Consider the following 19374-nt stretch of genomic DNA (forward strand, 5'->3'; position numbering starts at 1 on the left):
AAATTGGACAAGGAAAACTGGAATTCAGTTGTGCTAAATTCCTTGATGTTACTACTGATTTGTTTAAAAAGAAAAAAGAAATGCAGATGCTCCATCTTCAAAGGCAAGAAAACACCAGTTGTGACAACAGAGTTGCCAAAGAATACTGTTTCCTTTAGATTTAAGTCTAGAGTGAGCGTGTTTTAAGATACAAAGATATGGTACAAAGCTTTTGTCAGTGTCTACCTGGGCTGGTCATACTACTCTTGAATTAGCAGTTTCAATTGAATTATTCAACCTTTGTGGCGCACAACATGTATATTTATCTGTATATTTTAGGCATGTTACATTGAGTCAGAACAATTGTAATTGGTTCTGTATTTCATAGCCCTCCAAGTATGTAGTGAGTGAGACTGTCCTAATACTGTGTATACAATTTACAGACCTAGAAGCAAATTAATAACTAATCTAACATCCATTGTACACAACTCTTGTTTGGTGACTTCGGCAAGGTGTGCTTATGTTATTTAGTAGTAGTAGCTGTAACTCCTGGTCACTGGAGTTGGCTGGGTAGAACCTCACTGCCTTTTTAGAATTAGCTATTAAAACAGTTTTGGAAGCAACAGCTTTCTAATTTATTGCTTGAGAGAACATTATATACCAAATTCTCATTAAACCCAATGTGATTGTGTTTAAAATTTGCTTGTAAAACAGATGGTGTAGGAGAAGTGGATGTCTTTGTTTTTTTTCCTAATTTACATCTTTATAATTTAAGGCTAGAATATCTATATTTGAAAAGCTTTGCATTAACATTCTTTAAATAAAGACAGTTGTATGAATATTAGGGATGTTAAAATACATTTTGTTTTGTAAACAAAGAGGTTACACTTTTACATGATGGTTGGCTTTTAAGCCACCTCCCCATGGGCACTAGGTCCCGCATGTCTTCTCCTCTTCCCCCTTTCTTCTCCCCACCCCCCGGCATCTTCTGATACCAACGCAGCACTGTAGGGGGCAGGCAGCTCTGTAGGAGCTGGTGCTCATAGGGAGCTGCTTTAAAAATTCTCTGGAAGTACCGGCTCCAGCCCTCCCCCCAAAACTGTGTGAAGGGTGAGTGCAGGCAGGTACAGGGAGCTGGCTTTAGCCAGCTGCCTAGGTGCATGGGTTACCACCTCCTTCCTCACAGAAGCATCGGGGAAGGAAGGAGTGCGTGTACCTGTGAGGCTTAATCGAGGAGCCCAGTCTTACGGGTTAACCATGTACACAGTTGCACATTAACATCCCTAGTGAATATTGAAATAAACTCTCTACATAAAAAAGTTTTTCCTGCTGCATGACAGAATGTCATCACTCTCTCTGGTGGCAAAAGCTGCCAGAGAGGGGGTGTTGCCAAGCATAGTGAACAGTGGATGCAGCCTTCAATTAGTATAATAATGATATTTTATATATCTGTCCTTATATCCGCATGTGTAATTTTTTTTTCATCTTGGACTCTGTCATACAATTCTTGTTTGTAGCATTATGAAGGTATGTAGGTCTTTTGGGCTAAAACAGATATGATTGTGTGTGATGCTGGTTAATTGTGTATATGTTTTCCCTGTACAGGAAGGTTAGACAGGAGGAGAAACAGAGCGAAGTTACAGAGTGGAGGTTTCTTCATCCTCCAGCTCCATGATGAGCTCCTCTATGAGGTTGCAGAAGACAGTGTAATTCAGGTAGGGAATGTATTTGCTTATAGAAGAGCCCATGTTCTTTTCTATAACAACCTGGTTAAGTTCCTTTCTAGAGATCTGTCTTCTATTCGTGAGCTGTTTGCAAACTCATGCCCTATGAGTCTATTAAAATAAAGTTTTTTCTTAAGGCCATAGAGGTGTAAAAAGAGAAACAGTCTTGAATCCAGATTCTTTGAGTAAGTCAGGACGTCACCTGGCTAAAGTTCTAGACTAAAGAAATGCTGCCTTGGCTTGGAATGCTGGTGATCTCTAGTTACCTGCAACTTTCAGACTGACTCAGCATGGTGAAGTAGCTCCCCTGTGCAGCTGCTCTGAATGTGTGTACACTACAATATTCATGGACAACTTTCCCTCCTTACTTAAAGGATTCTTTGAGTTTGGGAGTTTTCTGCCTCATGGGGCCAACTTTGCTTTGTGCATTGAGTCACTAAATGAATTATTATGTATTGAGTCACTAAATGTATTATTTATTTGTTGTTGTAGTTTAGAATGTGTGTGAGGGAAGAAGGATGCTGTGTGTTTGGTACTTGTCTCTTTCCCTTCCAAATCTAGAAAGAAGAGTCCCCAGGCTGCTTCTACACCTTCGATGTGTCTGTCTGACTCAGAGCAGAGGGAGAGTGCTCTGCTGGTGGTTGGCACTGATTTCAAGCATGTGCTGCTTCAGACACTCAATGACTCAGACAAGGCAATCACATTTGCTGATACTCCTCTACCTTTGATTCCTGGATAGGATACTTGAAAACCTCTGACTCAGCTGTCATGGTTTTGTCTCCCCTAGAGTGTGACCCTGTATACCCGTGGTCCCCAACACGGTGCGCCCGCGGGGGCATTTCTCGATGCCCGCCAAGTGCTCAGGGCTGGCCTGGCCCCGGGCACGTGGTGCATGCGCGGAGCCGGTCCCGGGCGCGCCGCGGATTCACCCCCCGCGGCGCATGGGGGGGAGAAAGCGCTAGCGCTGGCCCCGGGCGCGCGGCGCTTGGGGGAGAGAGCACTGGGCGCGTGGCGCTTGGGGGAGGGGGGGGAGAGCGCCGGCCCCGGGCGCGCGGCGCTTGAGGGGAGAGCGCCGGCCCCAGAATGCGGCTATGGGGGGTCCCCGCCCCCCCGGGCGCCCGGCGGGCGAACAGCCACGCCCCCTGGCACCCGGCAACCCCAAATGGTTGGGGACCACTGCTGTATACCATAAGATAGGCAGGCTAAGACAATTGGTAATAGGCTCATGGCAGTGGTTTCTGGATCAAGTAGAAGCAGATGAGACCTTTCTAACGTGGGGCATGCCCAAGTGTGGTGTTCTCTCCAGTGAGCACTAAATGCTCCTCTGCACAAAGTGTCAAGTAAAGGCTTTGATGGAAGATGACATTGCCATTCACTGCTGGTTGGAAGAAATATACATGTTTCCTCCCCCATTGCTTCTGGTTCCGATTAAGTTGAGGAGATATTAATAAAGATTCCATTATCTTAATGCCCTTACCAGTGCTAAATAAGGTTCTCAACACTATTTAGTATCAGAGGAGTAGCTGTGTTAGTCTGAATCTGCAAAAGCGACGAGGAGTCCTGTGGCACCTTATAGACTAACTGAAGTGTAGGAGCATAAGCTTTTGTGGGCAAAGACCCACATGCATCTGATGAAGTGGGTCTTTGCCCACGAAAGCTTATGCTCCTACACTTCAGTTAGTCTATAAGGTGCCACAGGACTCCTCGTCGCTAACACTATTTAGGACTTGCAGTGGCTATTCCCAGAGAGTCTCACTACATCTCATCACACAGAATAGGGAGACTTCTTGACATCTTCTGCTGAGGTACTTCTCCTTATAAGCTGCGACTCCAAATAGAGAATATGGTGTTTTAAAGCAAGTACAGCCTTCATAGCTGCCTGGAAGGAGTTTAACAGAATGAGATCAGATTACAAGCTGGCTTGCTGTGAAATCTGTTCAGTTGTATTCTTCACTTGTCCGTCTGTATGAGGCATCTTCCCTTAGAGTTCACCTCTTCTGTTTGGCTTTCCAGAAATGCACTGAAGGTAGACCAGCTTCTGGAACCTCTTCAACTCTGGGTTCACTTTTCTAACAGGAGGTTGTTTTCATTCTGGCAGACATCACTTCCTGACAGAGAGAACTTCAGATGGCAGTTGACTGTCCAACTCTTTTTTAAAACTAAGTTTTTAACAATAAGCTGGTGTTTAAAAAATATCCCAAATTCCTTCCACAGATATCAGAATTCCATCTTCTGAATCCTGTCCATAATTTTGTCCACAGCTACATGTCCATTTCAGAACAGCCCATTTCCTTGCAATTGATGTGAAAATATTCTAATCTTTCAATCTGAAGTGGGCTAAAGTTCCTAGACTATCCAGTCTTCCACACTTTGACAATAGATCAATATATCATGTTGTCTTCAGAAGAACTTGGGCTATGTACGTTCCTGATGCATCCTTTATTGTTATGTCTTAATAGGCCTGCAACTTCATGGTCACCTTGAGACAGAAGTAATATCAGCTTCTGTAGCCTGCCTTATAACTACTTCCACCTAGCAAGTATCAGGGGGTAGCTGTGTTAGTCTGAATCTGCATAAACAACGTCCTGTGGCACTTTATAGACTTAACAGATTTATTGGAGCATAAGCTTTCTTGGGCAAAGACCCACTTTGCATCTGACAAAGTAGGTCTTTGCCCACGAAAGCTTATGCTCCAATAAATCTTAGTCTATAAAGTGCCACAGCACTACTCATTGTCTGTTCCATCCAGCAGATATTCTATGCAGCAACTTAGAATCCTTGATGTATTTACATCAAGTATCATTGCCTGGGTTCACTCTTGCATTTCTAGTCTAGATTTGGCTAACAAATGTTATAGAATCTGTTTTCTTTGGAATGACTGATCACTTTTTCCCTCCTTCCTGCATATTCATTTTGAATGCATTGTTGTGGATTGCTTTTTGGGGCAGGTGAGGTTGTTTGATCCCCTGTATAACACAAGCCATGGGACTTCTTGGTGAACTAAAGCATATCTTTTAGGGAAAAACATAGATCAGAGGAAAGTTTCTCTTCTCTACCTGTGCCTTATGTAAAGACTGTAGAAGGATGTAAACAATACTGTTTTTTGGCTGCTATAGCAATTATGGTCTGTGGAGAGTTGGCCTGGTTACATGCTTAATGCTAGCTCTAATTTATTTCCAGCTGCTAAAGTGCATTCAAAAACAACTAAAAGTATTTCTAACCTATCTATACATTTATATGTCCCTAGTCACCATAGTATCTGAGCACCGGCTAAGCATTTCAGATTGGAAGCAGCTGCATTTTCTTTTCCCCTTCTCACTTAGAATCCTTGATGTATTTACATAAGGCATCGTTGCCTGGATTCACTCTTGCATTTCTACTCCAGATTTCTCAGGCAGCAGTTTTCAAGCCATGGCCCAGTTAGCACACAGCTGCGGCCTAGATCATCTGTGAGCTAAAAGCTGCTGATGTACTGAGATCTACCAGGTTCCTGGGTGTGGAGGATTATAGGCTGCTCCACCACCCAGCATGGTTGGGATCAGGGCCACCAGCCCACCCCAGTGGTGGGAGTCCAGGGTCAGGACTGCTAGCCAGCCCCCTCAAGGTCAGGGATCCGAGTCTTCCAGTAGTCCCTATAAGCTCTGAAATCTGGGCTAACCACGCGGTGGCAGCCAGTGCTACTAGCTGGTTTCATGAGCTCTAGGGGCCAGGGCAGCCATATGGCAGGATGCCAGAGCTGCCGACTGGCCTTGTGCCATGGAGGACTAGTATCAGGACTGACGCTGCTCTGTAACCCAGCCCGGGTAATACATTGCATGTTCAGTCCACAATGTGTAATAAGTTGAGAATCACTGATTTATATGCTTGTCATTTGTGTGTATGAGAGAGAAGAATTTATTAGTTCTGTAAATGGCAAGTTCTCTAGTTTTAGTTCAGTGCCTGTGAAAGTTTTGTTTCCTGTGCTCATGAATTGTCTATGGCAGTGTTTGTCAACCTTTTTTTAAATAAAGTACCTCCCTTAAAAAAATTTAAGTACCCCCAGTACCTACAGTTTTCAGACACACAATTTTTTTCTACCATTGCAACACATTTGTTTAAACAACTTAATTGTAGCTGGGCAGGCAATGAATTTTTGGGTGTAAAAAGTACAAAAATAATAAAATGCTGTAAAACGTAAAACAAAAATTCAGTTTTCTCCAAATTTCAGTTGTGTTGATGTACCCCTCAAACTTCTCTCAGTCTCTAAGGGTACTCGTACCACTGGTTGAGAAACACTGCTCTATGGCAGTTGACAGCTTCATCGTCCTGGTGGAACACAGAGGTCATGGTCAGAGGGAGAGGCAATCTTTCAGACATCTAGGGCCAAAACCAGGGCATGTGGAATCAAACTGCCATTCTCTCACTCTCTGACTGGGTCCTGGGCTGCAGTCACCTGTGGTTACCCCCAAGTCAGGTCTGCCTAAGGTAACAGCACTTGCAGTTAATTTCTCTCCAGAAGTTTTGACAGGGCTATTCAGTGCCCAAACAGCATTCTTGACGCTAAGTATATTTACTTAGAACAAAAGCATTTCAGAAAAACAGATCTTGTGACAATAAACCTATCTCTCTGTGTGCCTATTTCTCCCTAAAACTTACTATTCCCTGGATGTGGGGAAGGCCCAGTTTCTTCAGGCTCTGTTCAGAGTTTCTCTTTGTGTTGGCCTGTCCCCTTGGACAGCCCTTGATAATTAACCTCACCTTTCCTCTCTCGGTTAGTGTCATTTTGATGTCTGGGTTACGAGGCTGGCCAAATAAGTCTTGTATCTTTGCTGAAAATTAGATACAGTCTCCTCAAGGCTAATAATTCCCCCATATTCTTGTAATTTTCCCCCAGTTGTTCTGTCTGGAAATTCCTTATCTGGATATATTTTGTTGCTTTCCTGCTCATTTTTCCCATAGTTTCTTATTAGGATAATCTGTATATTCTTGGAGGAAAGGCTTATAAATCCAGTCTACAATAACTTCCCCTCACTGACCAGATCATACAGTGTTCATAAAAGTATTACATCTCAGTATTCTTAGGTAGTTATTTGGCAGCTCTGCAGCCATCACACTGAGATCAGACCACTAGGATTATGTGTTCATGGTGAATTGTACTGCTGAACTGACTGGCTGTAGCAATTTGTACCTGAGAGGTTTTCAAGTCATGTGACTTATTTGTAAATATAAATTGCATTTAACAAGGACGTTAGAAATGTATGCTTTACTGTGGCCAAGTCTGTGTCTGATAGAGGTGGTACAAACTCCTGGACTGTCTGAGATAGAAATGGATGTTTTTGTTGATGTAACTCTTTGGGGTATGAGCAGGAATGTAAAAGGACCATGAAGCTATGGGCTAGTTTAATCCTCAGAGGGCAGATGCCATTGGCAGTTGGAGATCTTAAAGAGGAGGCAAGTTCTTTAAGATACTTCACTTTTCCTAATGGAATCACCTCAAGCTCTTGTCAGCTTGTTTTTAACGAGGGAGGATTTTGGTTAGTTGAGAAAGTTAGGGAATGGTGCTGTTTGATTGACATAAAGTCTTGGTATTGTGTGTATAGGCCTATTGCGTTGCCCAAGTTTCCTTAGCAATGCTCTCAGAAAGGTAACTTTGTCTGACTCTAAAATCCAGAGCAAGGAAAAATAGGGAGATTAAACTCAGACTGCTGATCATGGAACACATTGACCAGCTTCTGAGCCAGGTTAGGAGACCCCCCTGCTCCATTCTTTTTTTTCTCCAGACAAATTCAGTCTCCCTTCAACCTCAGCATAGGCTTCCATTAAGAAAGGGAAGACTTTCAAAAAGAAAAGCGTGGACTCTCTTCTTACAGAGCCAGCTTTGAAGAAACTCAGGTCCTCTGTGAAATCTATAGTTGCCTCTCAGTTCAATACCCTTGAATTGAAGGATCCCTCCTCTGGTACTGATGGGTATGGAAAGTCCTGGAGCTCAAAGGGGAGAAAAGGATTAAACAGGATCTTGGTGCCCTTCAAGGAACTCCAGACTGCACCATGAGGTTCAGCCCCATCAGTACCTATCTTATTTGCCATACTTGATACTTAGCAAAGCATTGGCATCAGACACCACATGTTCAGTGGTACCATCAACCTCAGCTACCATGTAATTGGCTACTGCATCTGTACCAATTCCCTATTTAGTACCACACAAATTCAGATACATAAAGAACTTGTTATGGTCAAGTTAGAATCCCCACTTTTCATGGGTAATGAGCGTCTGTTGGTTCCAAGATTCTGATCTCCAGATCTTCACTGTCCTTTGCTCCTCTCCTCCCTTTTCTGCAGGTACCTCTCCATTCTCTTTTCTGCAGGTATGTCTAATATTGAGGAGGAAGAAGAGGACTTCCAGTTGGCGTCTTCCATTTTTTTCAGGGTTCTCCAACATATCCTTTTAGAAATCTGTTTTTAACAGTCACAGAGAAGACTATACGCATAATCAAGGTGGTGAAATAAATCCTGTATACCAGCCCCACTTTTGTATCAAGTGTCCAGGTGTCATACTGGGATCTCTGGACTGCTTAGCAGCAGAAATTTGCCAAACTGGAACTGCCTCAAAGGGAAGCTAGAGTCATACAGTTCTCTCCTGTCCAGCCAGCCCCCACAGAGGAGGAGACATTTGAAAATAGGAGATCAAGGCAAAAAAACACCACCACTTATTTCATCCTTGTGTCTCAGTGAGGTTGTTAGGCATCTGCCACCCTCCTTGGCCGATGATTTTTGGCAATTTCAAGACCTCACGAATATGGTAGGTGATGCTTTTTAAATTCCACTTGAAAAAGATCAAAGACTCAGCACAAACTGCTGGATATCCTGCAGTCAACAGCATACTCCAGGATTTGAGTATCTACTGATGTGCTCTTAGATATGGATAAGACAGGATAGCAGATTCATGCTACTATTCTACCAAAAGGTAAGCAAGCAGACAGAAGTATTATGTTGCTCTGGGTCCCACAGCTCTGAGGCTCTGCTACCCATTATGACAAAGACCAAAGGAGAATAGATCTCTTAGGATGGAAGTTTCATTAGTCAGCAACAGTGCAAGTCAGGATCACGAATGATCAAGTGTTCATGGCCAAACAGAATTTTTCAAATTACAGGCAGTCCCCGAGTTACGCGGATCCGACTTATGTTGGATCCGCAGTTACGAACAGGGATTTCTCGCCCCGGAGAACTGGAGCAGCGGGACGCCTGGTCCCGCCACCCGCCTTCTCCAGGGCGAGAAAAGCTGCTCCCCGTCTCCCTGGTCTGCTGGCAGAGCCAGCAGACCAGGGAGATGGGAGCAAAGCGGGGGAGCACCAGGGGCCGGACCCGCGGCCGCTCCCAGATCAGCTGCAGTCCAGGGAGACGCTGAGCAAAGCCGCGGAGGACCCGGGCCGGACCCGCGGCGCTGATCTGGAAGAGCCACGGTTCGGCCCGGGTCCTCCACCGCTTTGCTCAATGTCTCCTTGGTCTTCTGGGGGGGGGGGGGACGCAGCTAGTGCCTCCCCCAGCAGACCAGGGAGATGTGGAGCAAAGCTGGGGGCCTGTGGTAGAGCAGGTGGGGCACTGCCGGTTGGTCCCGCAGCACCGCTCCTTGGCGCTACTGGACCAACCTAGCAGCACCCCAGCTGCTCTGCCCCAGGTGTCCTGATTCAGCTGCTGATCAGTTTCAGCAGTGGCTGAATCAGGATGCCTGGGGCAGAGCAGCTGGGGTGCTGCTGGGTTGGTCCAGTAGCGCCGAGGAGCGGCCGCGCTACTGGACCAAGCCAGCAGCACCCGAGCTGCTCTGCCCCAGGCGTCCCAAAGTCAGCCGCTGCTGAAACTGACCAGCGGCTGACTACAGGAAGCCCGAGGCAGAGTTGCTCTGCCCTGGGCTTCCTGGAATCAGCTGCTGATCAGTTTCAGCAGCAGCTGACTTGGGGACGCCTGGGGTTCTTACCTTGAATCTGTATGTAAGAGGAACTGGTGTCCAGATTCAGCCACTGTTGAAACTGATCAGTTTCAGCAGCAGCTGATGCCAGTTCCGACTTACATACAGATTCAACTTAAGAACAAACCTACAGTCCCTATCTTGTACGTAACCCGGGGACTGCCTGTATATTAGATTTACTGCTTTTATTGAACACCTGTCACAGGACCATATGGGACTCTTTCAGAGGGCAAATTATTGTCCAGAACTGTTCTTCAAGCATCTTGGGATGCTGCAGATACTACTGCCAATTCCATCTCCATAGTGGTAGTTATGTGGAAGGGGTTATGGCTCCAGCTCTTGAGTTGGCCAAGAGAATTCCAGAATGATGCTGAGAACCTTACCTTGAACCTTACCTTGAATGACTCTAGGGCTATTGGACAATCAATGGGCACAGACATACCTACAAGAAAGAAGGTTTAGTAGGTCACAGTGGGAAATAAGGGCAGATGTAGTTCGTGCGATATTTCGCAAATGGGGTATGCCCCTCGTAGATCTCTTCGCAACGACCAACAACAAGAAGTGTCGCCTATATTGCTCCAGAGCAGGGCTCGGCAAGGGCTCCCTCGACAATGCGCTTCTAGTCAGATGGAAGAAGGCACTTCTGTATGCTTTCCCCCCCTATGGCCCTCATCTCCAGAACACTGGAAAAAATCAGAGGAGAAGCGGTGACTGTCATTTTGCTAGCACCAGCCTGGCCCAGGCAAGCCTGGTATCCATTTTTACACAAAATGTTGATACAGCCACCATATCACCTTCCTCTCCACCAAGATCATCTTTCTCAGGAACAAGGTTCGCTGTTACACTCCAGACTCCAGGCATTACATCTGATGGCGTGGCTCCTGAGTGGTTAAAAGGAGACGAGAACCTGTGCTCTGAACAGGTCACAGCAATACTTCTACATAGCAGGAAAAAATCTACGCGGAACACTTACCTTGCGAAATGGCAGAGATTTTCTAAGTGGTGCCTTCAAAATAACATAGAGCCTCTCTCATCTCCTCTGCATCATGTTTTTGATTACATCCTTCATCTACGAAATTCGGGACTTGCATTATCATCTTTAAACGAGCACTTAGCAGCTATTAGTGCCTTCCACCATCCAGTAGAGGGTTCCTCACTCTTCTCTCATCAAATTACAAAGAGGCTTTTAAAGGGACTCATGAATTTATACCCACCACGAAGGGCGCCTCCCCCTTCTTGGAATCTCGATTTAGTGTTGGATACCATTATGTACCCTCCCTTTGAGCCTCTAGTGTCGGTTTCTTTACATATGCTAACCATGAAAACAGTCTTTCTACTTGCAATTACATCAGCGAGAAGGGTGAGTGAACTGGGGGCGTTGATGGCAAGCCCTCCTTTCACAGTTTTTTCCAAAGACATGGTAATGCTACGATTACACCCGGACTTTATTCCCAAAGTCTGCTCTCCCTTTCACATTAACGAGCCTATTGTCCTCTCAGCTTTTTACCCCAAGCCTCACTCTTCAAGTAAGGACGCTCTTTTCCACACGCTCGATGTCCGACTTGCGCTTTCTTTCTATATAGACAGAACCCACCAATGGTGGCGCACGGACAGGCTGTTCGTATCTATGGCACAGAGATCCAAGGGCAAGGCACTTTCCACTCAGCGCATTGCCAAACTAATTACTCTTTTTGTATTACAAATTGCCATTCGATTTGGAACAAACCTCTTCCTTCTTTACTCGGGCTCACTCTACGCAAGCAGTAGCAACCTCCAAAGCTTTTGCAAAGGGAGTTCCCCTTGCGGATATCTGCCACGCGGCTACCTGGGTCTCTAGTGTAATTTTTGCGCATCATTATGCCATAACTAGGAGGTGGGCTTCAGATGCCGTGGTGGCCTCTGTGGTTCTATCCACAGTAGCAAATAACTGACCCGGAGCGCATTCTGGGTTACTGCTTTGTAGTCACCTTGAGTGGAGCACCCACGGGGACCACTCGAAGAAGAAGAGGAGGTTACTCACTTTTTGTAGTAACGATGGTTCTTCGAGATGTCCCCGTGGGTGCTCGACGCCCCACCCTCCTCCCCGCTCCGGGTCTTTCTGCTTTATCTTTCAGAGACCAAGCGGTGAGAGGAACTGACGAGGGGGGGCCGGACCACGAGACGTTGCAAAGGCGCGAACGCCGCGTGCTGCTCTCAGGCATGCACGGTCCGGCTTGGCTATGGCTCTGGAAATCTCCGACTAGCGGCGCCGGGTTGGGACCCGACACCTTGAGTGGAACACCCACGGGGACACATCTCGAAGAACCATCATTACTACACAAAGTGAGTAACCTCTTCTTTTTTGTCTAGGGAGGAGCTTCTACCCCCAATACTTCCTTGCCATCAAGAAGTCACGGGGTTGGAGGCCGATTCTGGATCTTCAAAAACTCAACCACTTTTTACGTTATCAGCAATTCAAGATGGTAAACCCAGCCACCATCATTCCCGCCTTTAGAGAAGGAAGACTGGCTGCCCACCCTTGACCTCCAGGACGTGTATCTTCATATTACCATCCATCAATCCTACTGACGTTTTCTAAGATTCGCCATAAAAGATCAACATTTCCAACACAAAGTGCTGCCCTTCGGACTCTTAACAGCCCCAAGAGTCTTTTCAAAGGCTCTGGTAGTGGTAGCAGCCCCCTCAGGAAGGAGGGCATAACCATATTCCCATTTCTAGACGATTGGTTTAAGAGACCCCACAGCACATGGCAAACAAAAGGCAGTAGAGACCACCAGAAAACTGTTAGAATCCAGGGGTTTACAGATAAACTCGGAAAAGTGTGTCCTCTCCCCAGCACACAACAGAGTTCACATAGGCACATCTGGATTGCAACAAGGCCCTGGCATTATGGGAACACAGGTTCTCAGCGATCAAGGACCTTGTGACCCTAATACAGTCCAGCCCAACTGTGTAGGCACTGCCTTACCATTAGATAATGGGTAACATGGCAGTGGCCACATTCGTGGTACCGCATGCCCGACTACAGAGGAGACCATTACAGGCATGGCTCAAAATAGTACACAGACCATGCACACATCACCTGAGCAGTCAGCTCTCCATGCCAAACAAAATAAAGGCCACGCTGACATGGTGGATATTAAACCGCAATGTGTATGGCAGGATACCCTTTCAGCGACCAAACACAACATGAACAACAACCATCGATGCCTCCCTGATAGGTTGGGGAGCTCACCTGGGAGAATGAGTGGTACAAGGCCGCTGACACATGAGGGGAACGGACATATAAGCCTCCTCGAACTCTGGGCAGTCTGCAAGGCTTGTGACTACTTCCATTCTGTAATTCAGAACAAAATGGTCCAAATAGTAATGGATAACACCACAACAATGTACATTATCACTCAACAAGGAGGATCACGATCTTACTGATTGGAAGCAATGAAGCTCTGGGAGCAGTGCATACCGAGAAAAATAACACTGATAGTCACCAACCTCCCAGGCAAGGGCAATGTCCTGGAAGATGCTCTCACAAACATGAGTGGGAGACCAACCCACAATTCTCCGCTATGTTTTTCAGAAATGGGGAGCTCCTATGATAGATCTATTTGCCACCCACAGAAACAAGAGGTGCCCATATTATTACTCACATGCCGGCATAGACCCAGGGCCATTGGGAGACACATTCAGCATAAGATGGGACACACCGCTACTGCATGTTTTTCTACAGTTTCCCAATGCTTCAACGCACAATTCTCAAAATCAGACAGGACAAAGCGAAGGTCATATTGATACCCCCAAAGTTGCCCAGACAGGCTGGGCACCCCTACCTACTGCAGATGAGCGCTCGGCTGCTCTAACCTCTTTCACTACTCCAATCCCTGTTGATGCAACAGGATGGACAGAGACACTACCCAGAAGTGATCACACTTCACCTTCATGCATGGTTGGCGATTGACTGATGCAGGAGGAGGCTAACTACCCAGAGGAGGTGCAACAAATCCTCATCAACTACTGCAGGCTTGTAACCAGAAAGAGATTCCGGCAGAAATGGCATCGCTTTACACTGTGGTGCTTAAAACACAATTTCAGACGTTCTGGCCTACCTACTACACCTGCACAAGATGGAATTATCATTGAGCTCACTCAGAGTACTTCTCGCCGCCATAGTGGCATTCACCTGCCGATACAAAGATACTTGGCCTTCACTCACCCATCTACCAAAAGATTCCTTCAAGGCCTGCAGAATGTGTTTCCACCAAGACAGGACCCGATCCCCGCATGGGACCATAATTTGGTCCTAAGGGCTCTTATGGGAAAACCCTTTGAGCCAATGGCCACTTGCTCCCTTCTACATTTATCCGTGAAGGTGGTGTTTCTGGTGGCAATTACTGCAAGAAGGGTGGGGGAGATAAGTGCACTCATGACACAACCACTCTGCTTGGTCTTCCAGAAAGACAAGGTGGTACTATGTACACACCCTAAATTCCTAACTGAAGTACTTTCTTTGTTTCGATGCAACAAACCGATACACTTACCTGTCTTCTTCCCCAAACCACATGAAGACGACAGAGAAAGGGCACTACACGCATTAGATGTCTGCAGGGCAATAGGCTTTTATCTACAATACAACTCTTTGTGTCATCTATGGAAAGATCAAGATGGTTACCCATATCCAAGCAAATACTATCAAAATGGGTATCAGGGTGCTTACGATATGTCAGCAGGCAGTTCCTTGTGGCATATAAGGGCTCACTCTATGAAAACAATGGCAGCTACAACTGCCTTCCTTAAGGGGATACCAACTGAGGACATATGCAAGGCCATAACCTGGGCCTCAGTATTTACATTCACGCAACATTACGCAATTCAGGTGTTTGCCGATACAGACATGCGCTTTGGGCGAACTGTTCTCGCAGCTACTGAATTAGCACAACCGAAGCACCCACCACCAAATATGGACACTGCTTTGTAGTCACCTAAGTTGGAGCACCTTTGGGGACAACCATCTCAAAGAACTCCAGTTACTACACAAGGTGAGTAACCTTCCCTTTCATGATGGTGAATGGGAACGGAAGTGTCCATGAGATGATTTGTTGGGCTAAACACATGTCCTTGGCAGGTTTGGCTCTCCAAGGATGAGAATCTGTCATCACACTCAAGCCTAAACTGAAGCAAATTCCTTACTTGTAAGGCATGTTAGTCAGTGTTAGTGTGTAAGCAGGGCTAGCCTGTGCTTCACTCCCCCAGATGCACTAGGAATTATCAGTGTTTTTAGAATCACAGAATTTGTCAGGCCCAATCTCGTGGTTCTTTATGGAGTCAATGCAGGATTGCTTCTCACAGGACAATTTTCTGTTTCTTTCAACCTTTTAAAAATTCCATGGGATACAGTTTGCATCACTTCCCTGGAGAGCCCAGTATGTCTCTCCTGACACTTTCTCTGATACTTTTTCTTATTCTAGTTCTTAAATTCACGCTAGTGCTCCTAGTTACATCCCTATGTATCACACTAAATTCCTTTCATTCACTAAGATTACCTTCAATCAGATCTTCAGACATCTATGGTGCAGACTTTTATATTCAGCATACTTTGTCAAACTAGATCTTTTAAAGCAGCTGCTTGTATCATGAGGTTTGTTTCTTCACTGTGTGTATTTTCTGTACCCTCAGTGTCATGATTCCACATTTCTGATATCAGTAGCATACACTAAATAGAGAATAGAAATTTTTGTGGCCTATAGCTCCATTTGAACCTGAAAATTTTAAAGACTTGCATTGGGGAGTTCAGTCAGGCAAGTGGGAAGATAATCAGGCCTGGCCCTAGGACAAGGAAAGCAAGGCAAATGCTTTGGGCTCCGTGCTTTCGGGGCTACTAAGTATTCACCATCCACCGGCTGGGCCCGGGGCCCTGTTCCCAGCTTCTTGCCTTGGGCCCTGCAAACCCTTTGGCCAGGCCTGAAGATAATACTGAAGTTCAGGGTTATCTTGGGAAAAACTGTGCTGCTTGTAGATTTTTAGAACAAAAAGTAGACAGTTGTACATTGGGTATAATATAGTATGTGTTGTAATATCTCTTTCAGTATGTTCTGTAACTGTGCAGCTATATGTTTAGTGTGATAATGTGTATTAGGAGGATCCAATAGGATGATTTTGGTAAAATGATTATTTTCTGAGTTCTTGTGTCTTCTATAGCGTGCCTCTTGTACTGACAAAATGAGGTCTTTATTCCTGGGTTCCCTTGCTTTTTATCTCCCCTGTAATGTAACTCAAATGGTTTGCTTTCACCTCTCTCCTTTGCATGCTTTGGGAAGAGTGCTGGTGGAATTTGTTTCTGGCTGAAGCAGGAAGATAGGTCTCCAGTGTATGCAGATCTGTAAGAAAATGTATTAATATTTCCCTAAGCCTCTCCTTTTATATATCGTAATCAATCTTGAAACATTTTGTCAGGTTCCTGTCGATGGAGAACCTAGCCAAACATACACAGTGGAGGGCTCCAAGCCCCTGACCTGCCAAACTGATGACGATGAAATGGAGCATCTGAAGTGTGTGGCTCTAGGTCTCTCAACAGTTCCTTGAAACATCTAACCTTGTTTGTTTCCCTGCAGGTAGCTCAGATTGTCAAACACGAGATGGAAAATGCCATAAAACTCTTGGTGAAGTTGAATGTTAAAGTGAAAATTGGACCTAGCTGGGGAGACCTGCAGGAGCTGGAGTTGTGAGCATGAAACAAGACCCTCTCACGGTGGCGAAACTTCATGCTCCATAGACTCTACAGAGCAGGTGCCAACTTACTCACAGGTGGAGACATTATTAGCTGCATACTTACTGATAAATCCAGCAAGTTGGGAGCTAACTGGTGCCTTTTCTTTTTAATAAGCATATTACAGACTGGCTTCTGAAATGTTTTGGAAGACTTGTATGAATTCCTCAAGGCAATGAGGTCAGATAGCACATCAAGGAGTGTTTACAGAGGTGTAAAATTATTAATTTCTAAATGCTAATATTTAAATGAATTCCTGTTAAAATATGTAAATTGAGGATATAGATTTAAAAACCCAAACATAATGACTTTACTGCATCTGAAATTACATGGACCTTTTTAATAAAATAAAAAATGAGTCACTCAGGAAGTGTTCCTGCAGAGCTGTGTATAAGAGAAGAAATAGGATGTTACTTTACTTGTATTTAATGACAAACTTCGTGTATGGTCAACACTTCAGGCCCTGCTGTGTGAGCCTAATATGATGGCAGAATTTTAGAGACTTTATTAAAGTGTGAAAATGATTTTACAAACAGGTTGTATTTTACGAGTAAAGAATTGCCTCATAGGGTAGGCGTGTAAGCCAGAGCAGAGAATTCTCTTTGCTAGAAGGAATACTGTTAGCCTGCTAGGGCCTTAATATTTGAACAAAGTCAGTGGCTTGTTGTATCCCTATTGTCTGCATGCTGTTCATCTTAGAACTGACCTTCAGAAAATGATGTTGTTTTTAAATAAAAACAACGCCCCCTTAAAAAGTCACAACTTCTAATGCTCAATTTAAAAAAAAGCATCAAAAAATAAAAACCATATACCTTGAGAAAATCTGGAGTTGGGGACCAGAAGAAGCAACTTGCATTTTGGGGCCTGTCATGCTGATGAGTAATTTAAACACTAATTGACTTCTTGCTGTAAATGGCTAAGCTTTAGATACCAGTCTTTCCCCTTCTTTGGTACAAACTTTGATACTGCTGGTCAGCCTGTGCTGAAAATTGTCTAGATTTCATCTTCTACTATCCAGGTGGCTGTTTTGTCACAAACCAATTCTACAAGCCAAATACACAGAGAGGTGTTGGAATTACAATTCATCCACAAATTCAATTCCTTCACTGATCACCTTCTCAGTTGAGAAGGGATAGCTGGGACATTATCAACCTAACATTCAGTGAAGGTGCCAACAGTTCTTTGTGTAGATTTCTTGCATTAGTACCCTTCCTATTTAATTGCTATCCTTTGAGCCTTATCTGCTTCTTTTTAACTATCGAATTTTCAAGTGCTTATAGATTACCATTTCTGCCTACTTGTTTTTCCCTTTGATATTTTCAGACCCTCTGCTCCTTGTTTCCTGCCCCCTTCCTTTTTTTCCCCTTCCCCCTTCTCCCCTATTTATTTGGGTCTCTACATCCTAAACTCAAAACTCCTGTCATCTGAAGTGGGCTGTGCCCACGAAAGCTCATGATACCATCTACATGTTTTGTTAGTCTATAAAGTGCTACCAAGCCATTTGGAAATCTTGTTATCCATATAAACAGTTTCACCAAACTGTGGTGAAAACCACTTGCTAGCTGCGCATGTGCGAACCGCTGGTGAATGGGGTGACCCGCTGAAATCTACTCTCCATGGGCGAGTAGCTAAGCAGATTTGTCGAGCCTGTCATATAAATGTCTGGTCCCAAATTTGCTGCCATTTAATTTAATTGAACATGTTGAAATAGGGATAACAGAAGCTCCCAATCTGCCTTCTCTAGACCATCTTTTTTTAGACTTTCATCATATCCCCTCTTATTCATTTCCTTTCTAAGCTAGGTAGTCCATCTTTTCACACACTCCTCATGCAAGAGCTTTTCCTTCATCCTCTCATTTATGAACTCCCATAACTTCTTCTGTAAAAGGATACTGCGGAATTAATCTTTGATGCTCCTGTTTTAACCCGCACCTAGATGGAGTACTCTTACACCTTTGGCTTTTGAAAACAGCAAGATACTTTTCTACTGCTTGTTAATTTCAAGCACAGCCATTGTGCTGTTAGAAAGGGTGTCTGGAATTGAGATTTCATGAGTACATAGGCTCTGTTCACATTTTAAAACTCACTGAGTGCATAGGGTCTGGCAGCTGGGCTTTGTTCCCGCAGTGTGGGGGTGTATTGGGAAAAAGACACATGGTGCCAACTGAAAGCACTGAATAACCACCTTTGTTATACTTCTCAGCTTATTCCTGACCTGTCCTGCAGCGCTTATGTCTTCTTCAGTGTTTCATCTTCAGTTCACACCACCTTCACTTGTCACGATCACCCTCTGGCTGGCTGTCAGTTTAGGTTTGTGTGTTTTGTCGCCATGGTGTCTGACATCTCTTGTATACTTCACCCTGCAGTTCAGCTGCAGGAATCATGCTTATTTCCCCCTTGTTCGCCAAGCTATTAAAGCTTAGTATGAATAGATATGGGCCTTGGCAGCAAGACATTAATCTAGTGTCTGCCCATGCATGGCTGCATGAACCAGTCTGAATTCATTACCGAGGTACCAGAGCCTCATACTTTCCTGAGTGCATGCTTCAGACTTCAACAGGGTGACTGGTTTGAGTTACTCCTTCATTAATATACTGTGTTTTTATCTTTCCCTCTTGAGTTCTGTTTTTAAAAATTGTGAACAGAGGGACCTTATACATATTCTCAGCAAAATCTGTGTAGAGATGCTAATGAATAAAATGATTGGCACAGAATTAAACTTATTTGATAAACTCAATGGATTAATTATAATTAATCAATCATTTAGAGCAAAACAGAAGATAAAATGTGGTCACTGCTCTGATACTGAGGCTGCTGCATATGAGTCAGATTAAAATTCTGAGCAGTTATCTGATTGCTGTTATTTTTGTTCCTAAATTCTGATGAGATTTTCTTCAACTTATTAGCAAGGCTAAACAGGAGAGGAGGGAAGGAGGGCACTACTGTTAGTTTGGCTGAAGTTGTCTTTG

At 44.6% G+C, this 19374-nt stretch overlaps 1 protein-coding gene across 2 annotated transcripts in view; it reads left to right on the top strand.

The window, feature by feature from the left end:
- The window catches only part of POLQ (DNA polymerase theta), a 134130-nt gene extending 115669 nt beyond the window's left edge, over positions 1 to 18461 (top strand). For both annotated transcript variants that reach the window (XM_014578482.4, XM_075905123.2), the window contains exons 29-30: positions 1585 to 1694; positions 16251 to 18461. In XM_014578482.4, the coding sequence (XP_014433968.4) occupies positions 1585 to 1694; positions 16251 to 16364 (224 nt within the window). In that variant the 3' untranslated portion in view covers positions 16365 to 18461. The remainder of the gene's footprint in view (positions 1 to 1584; positions 1695 to 16250) is intronic.
- The last annotated feature ends 913 nt before the right edge of the window (positions 18462 to 19374 follow it).

This window comes from Pelodiscus sinensis, chromosome 1 (genome assembly GCF_052426305.1).
Source record: "Pelodiscus sinensis isolate ZL-2025 chromosome 1, ASM5242630v1, whole genome shotgun sequence".
NCBI lineage: Eukaryota > Metazoa > Chordata > Testudines > Trionychidae > Pelodiscus > Pelodiscus sinensis.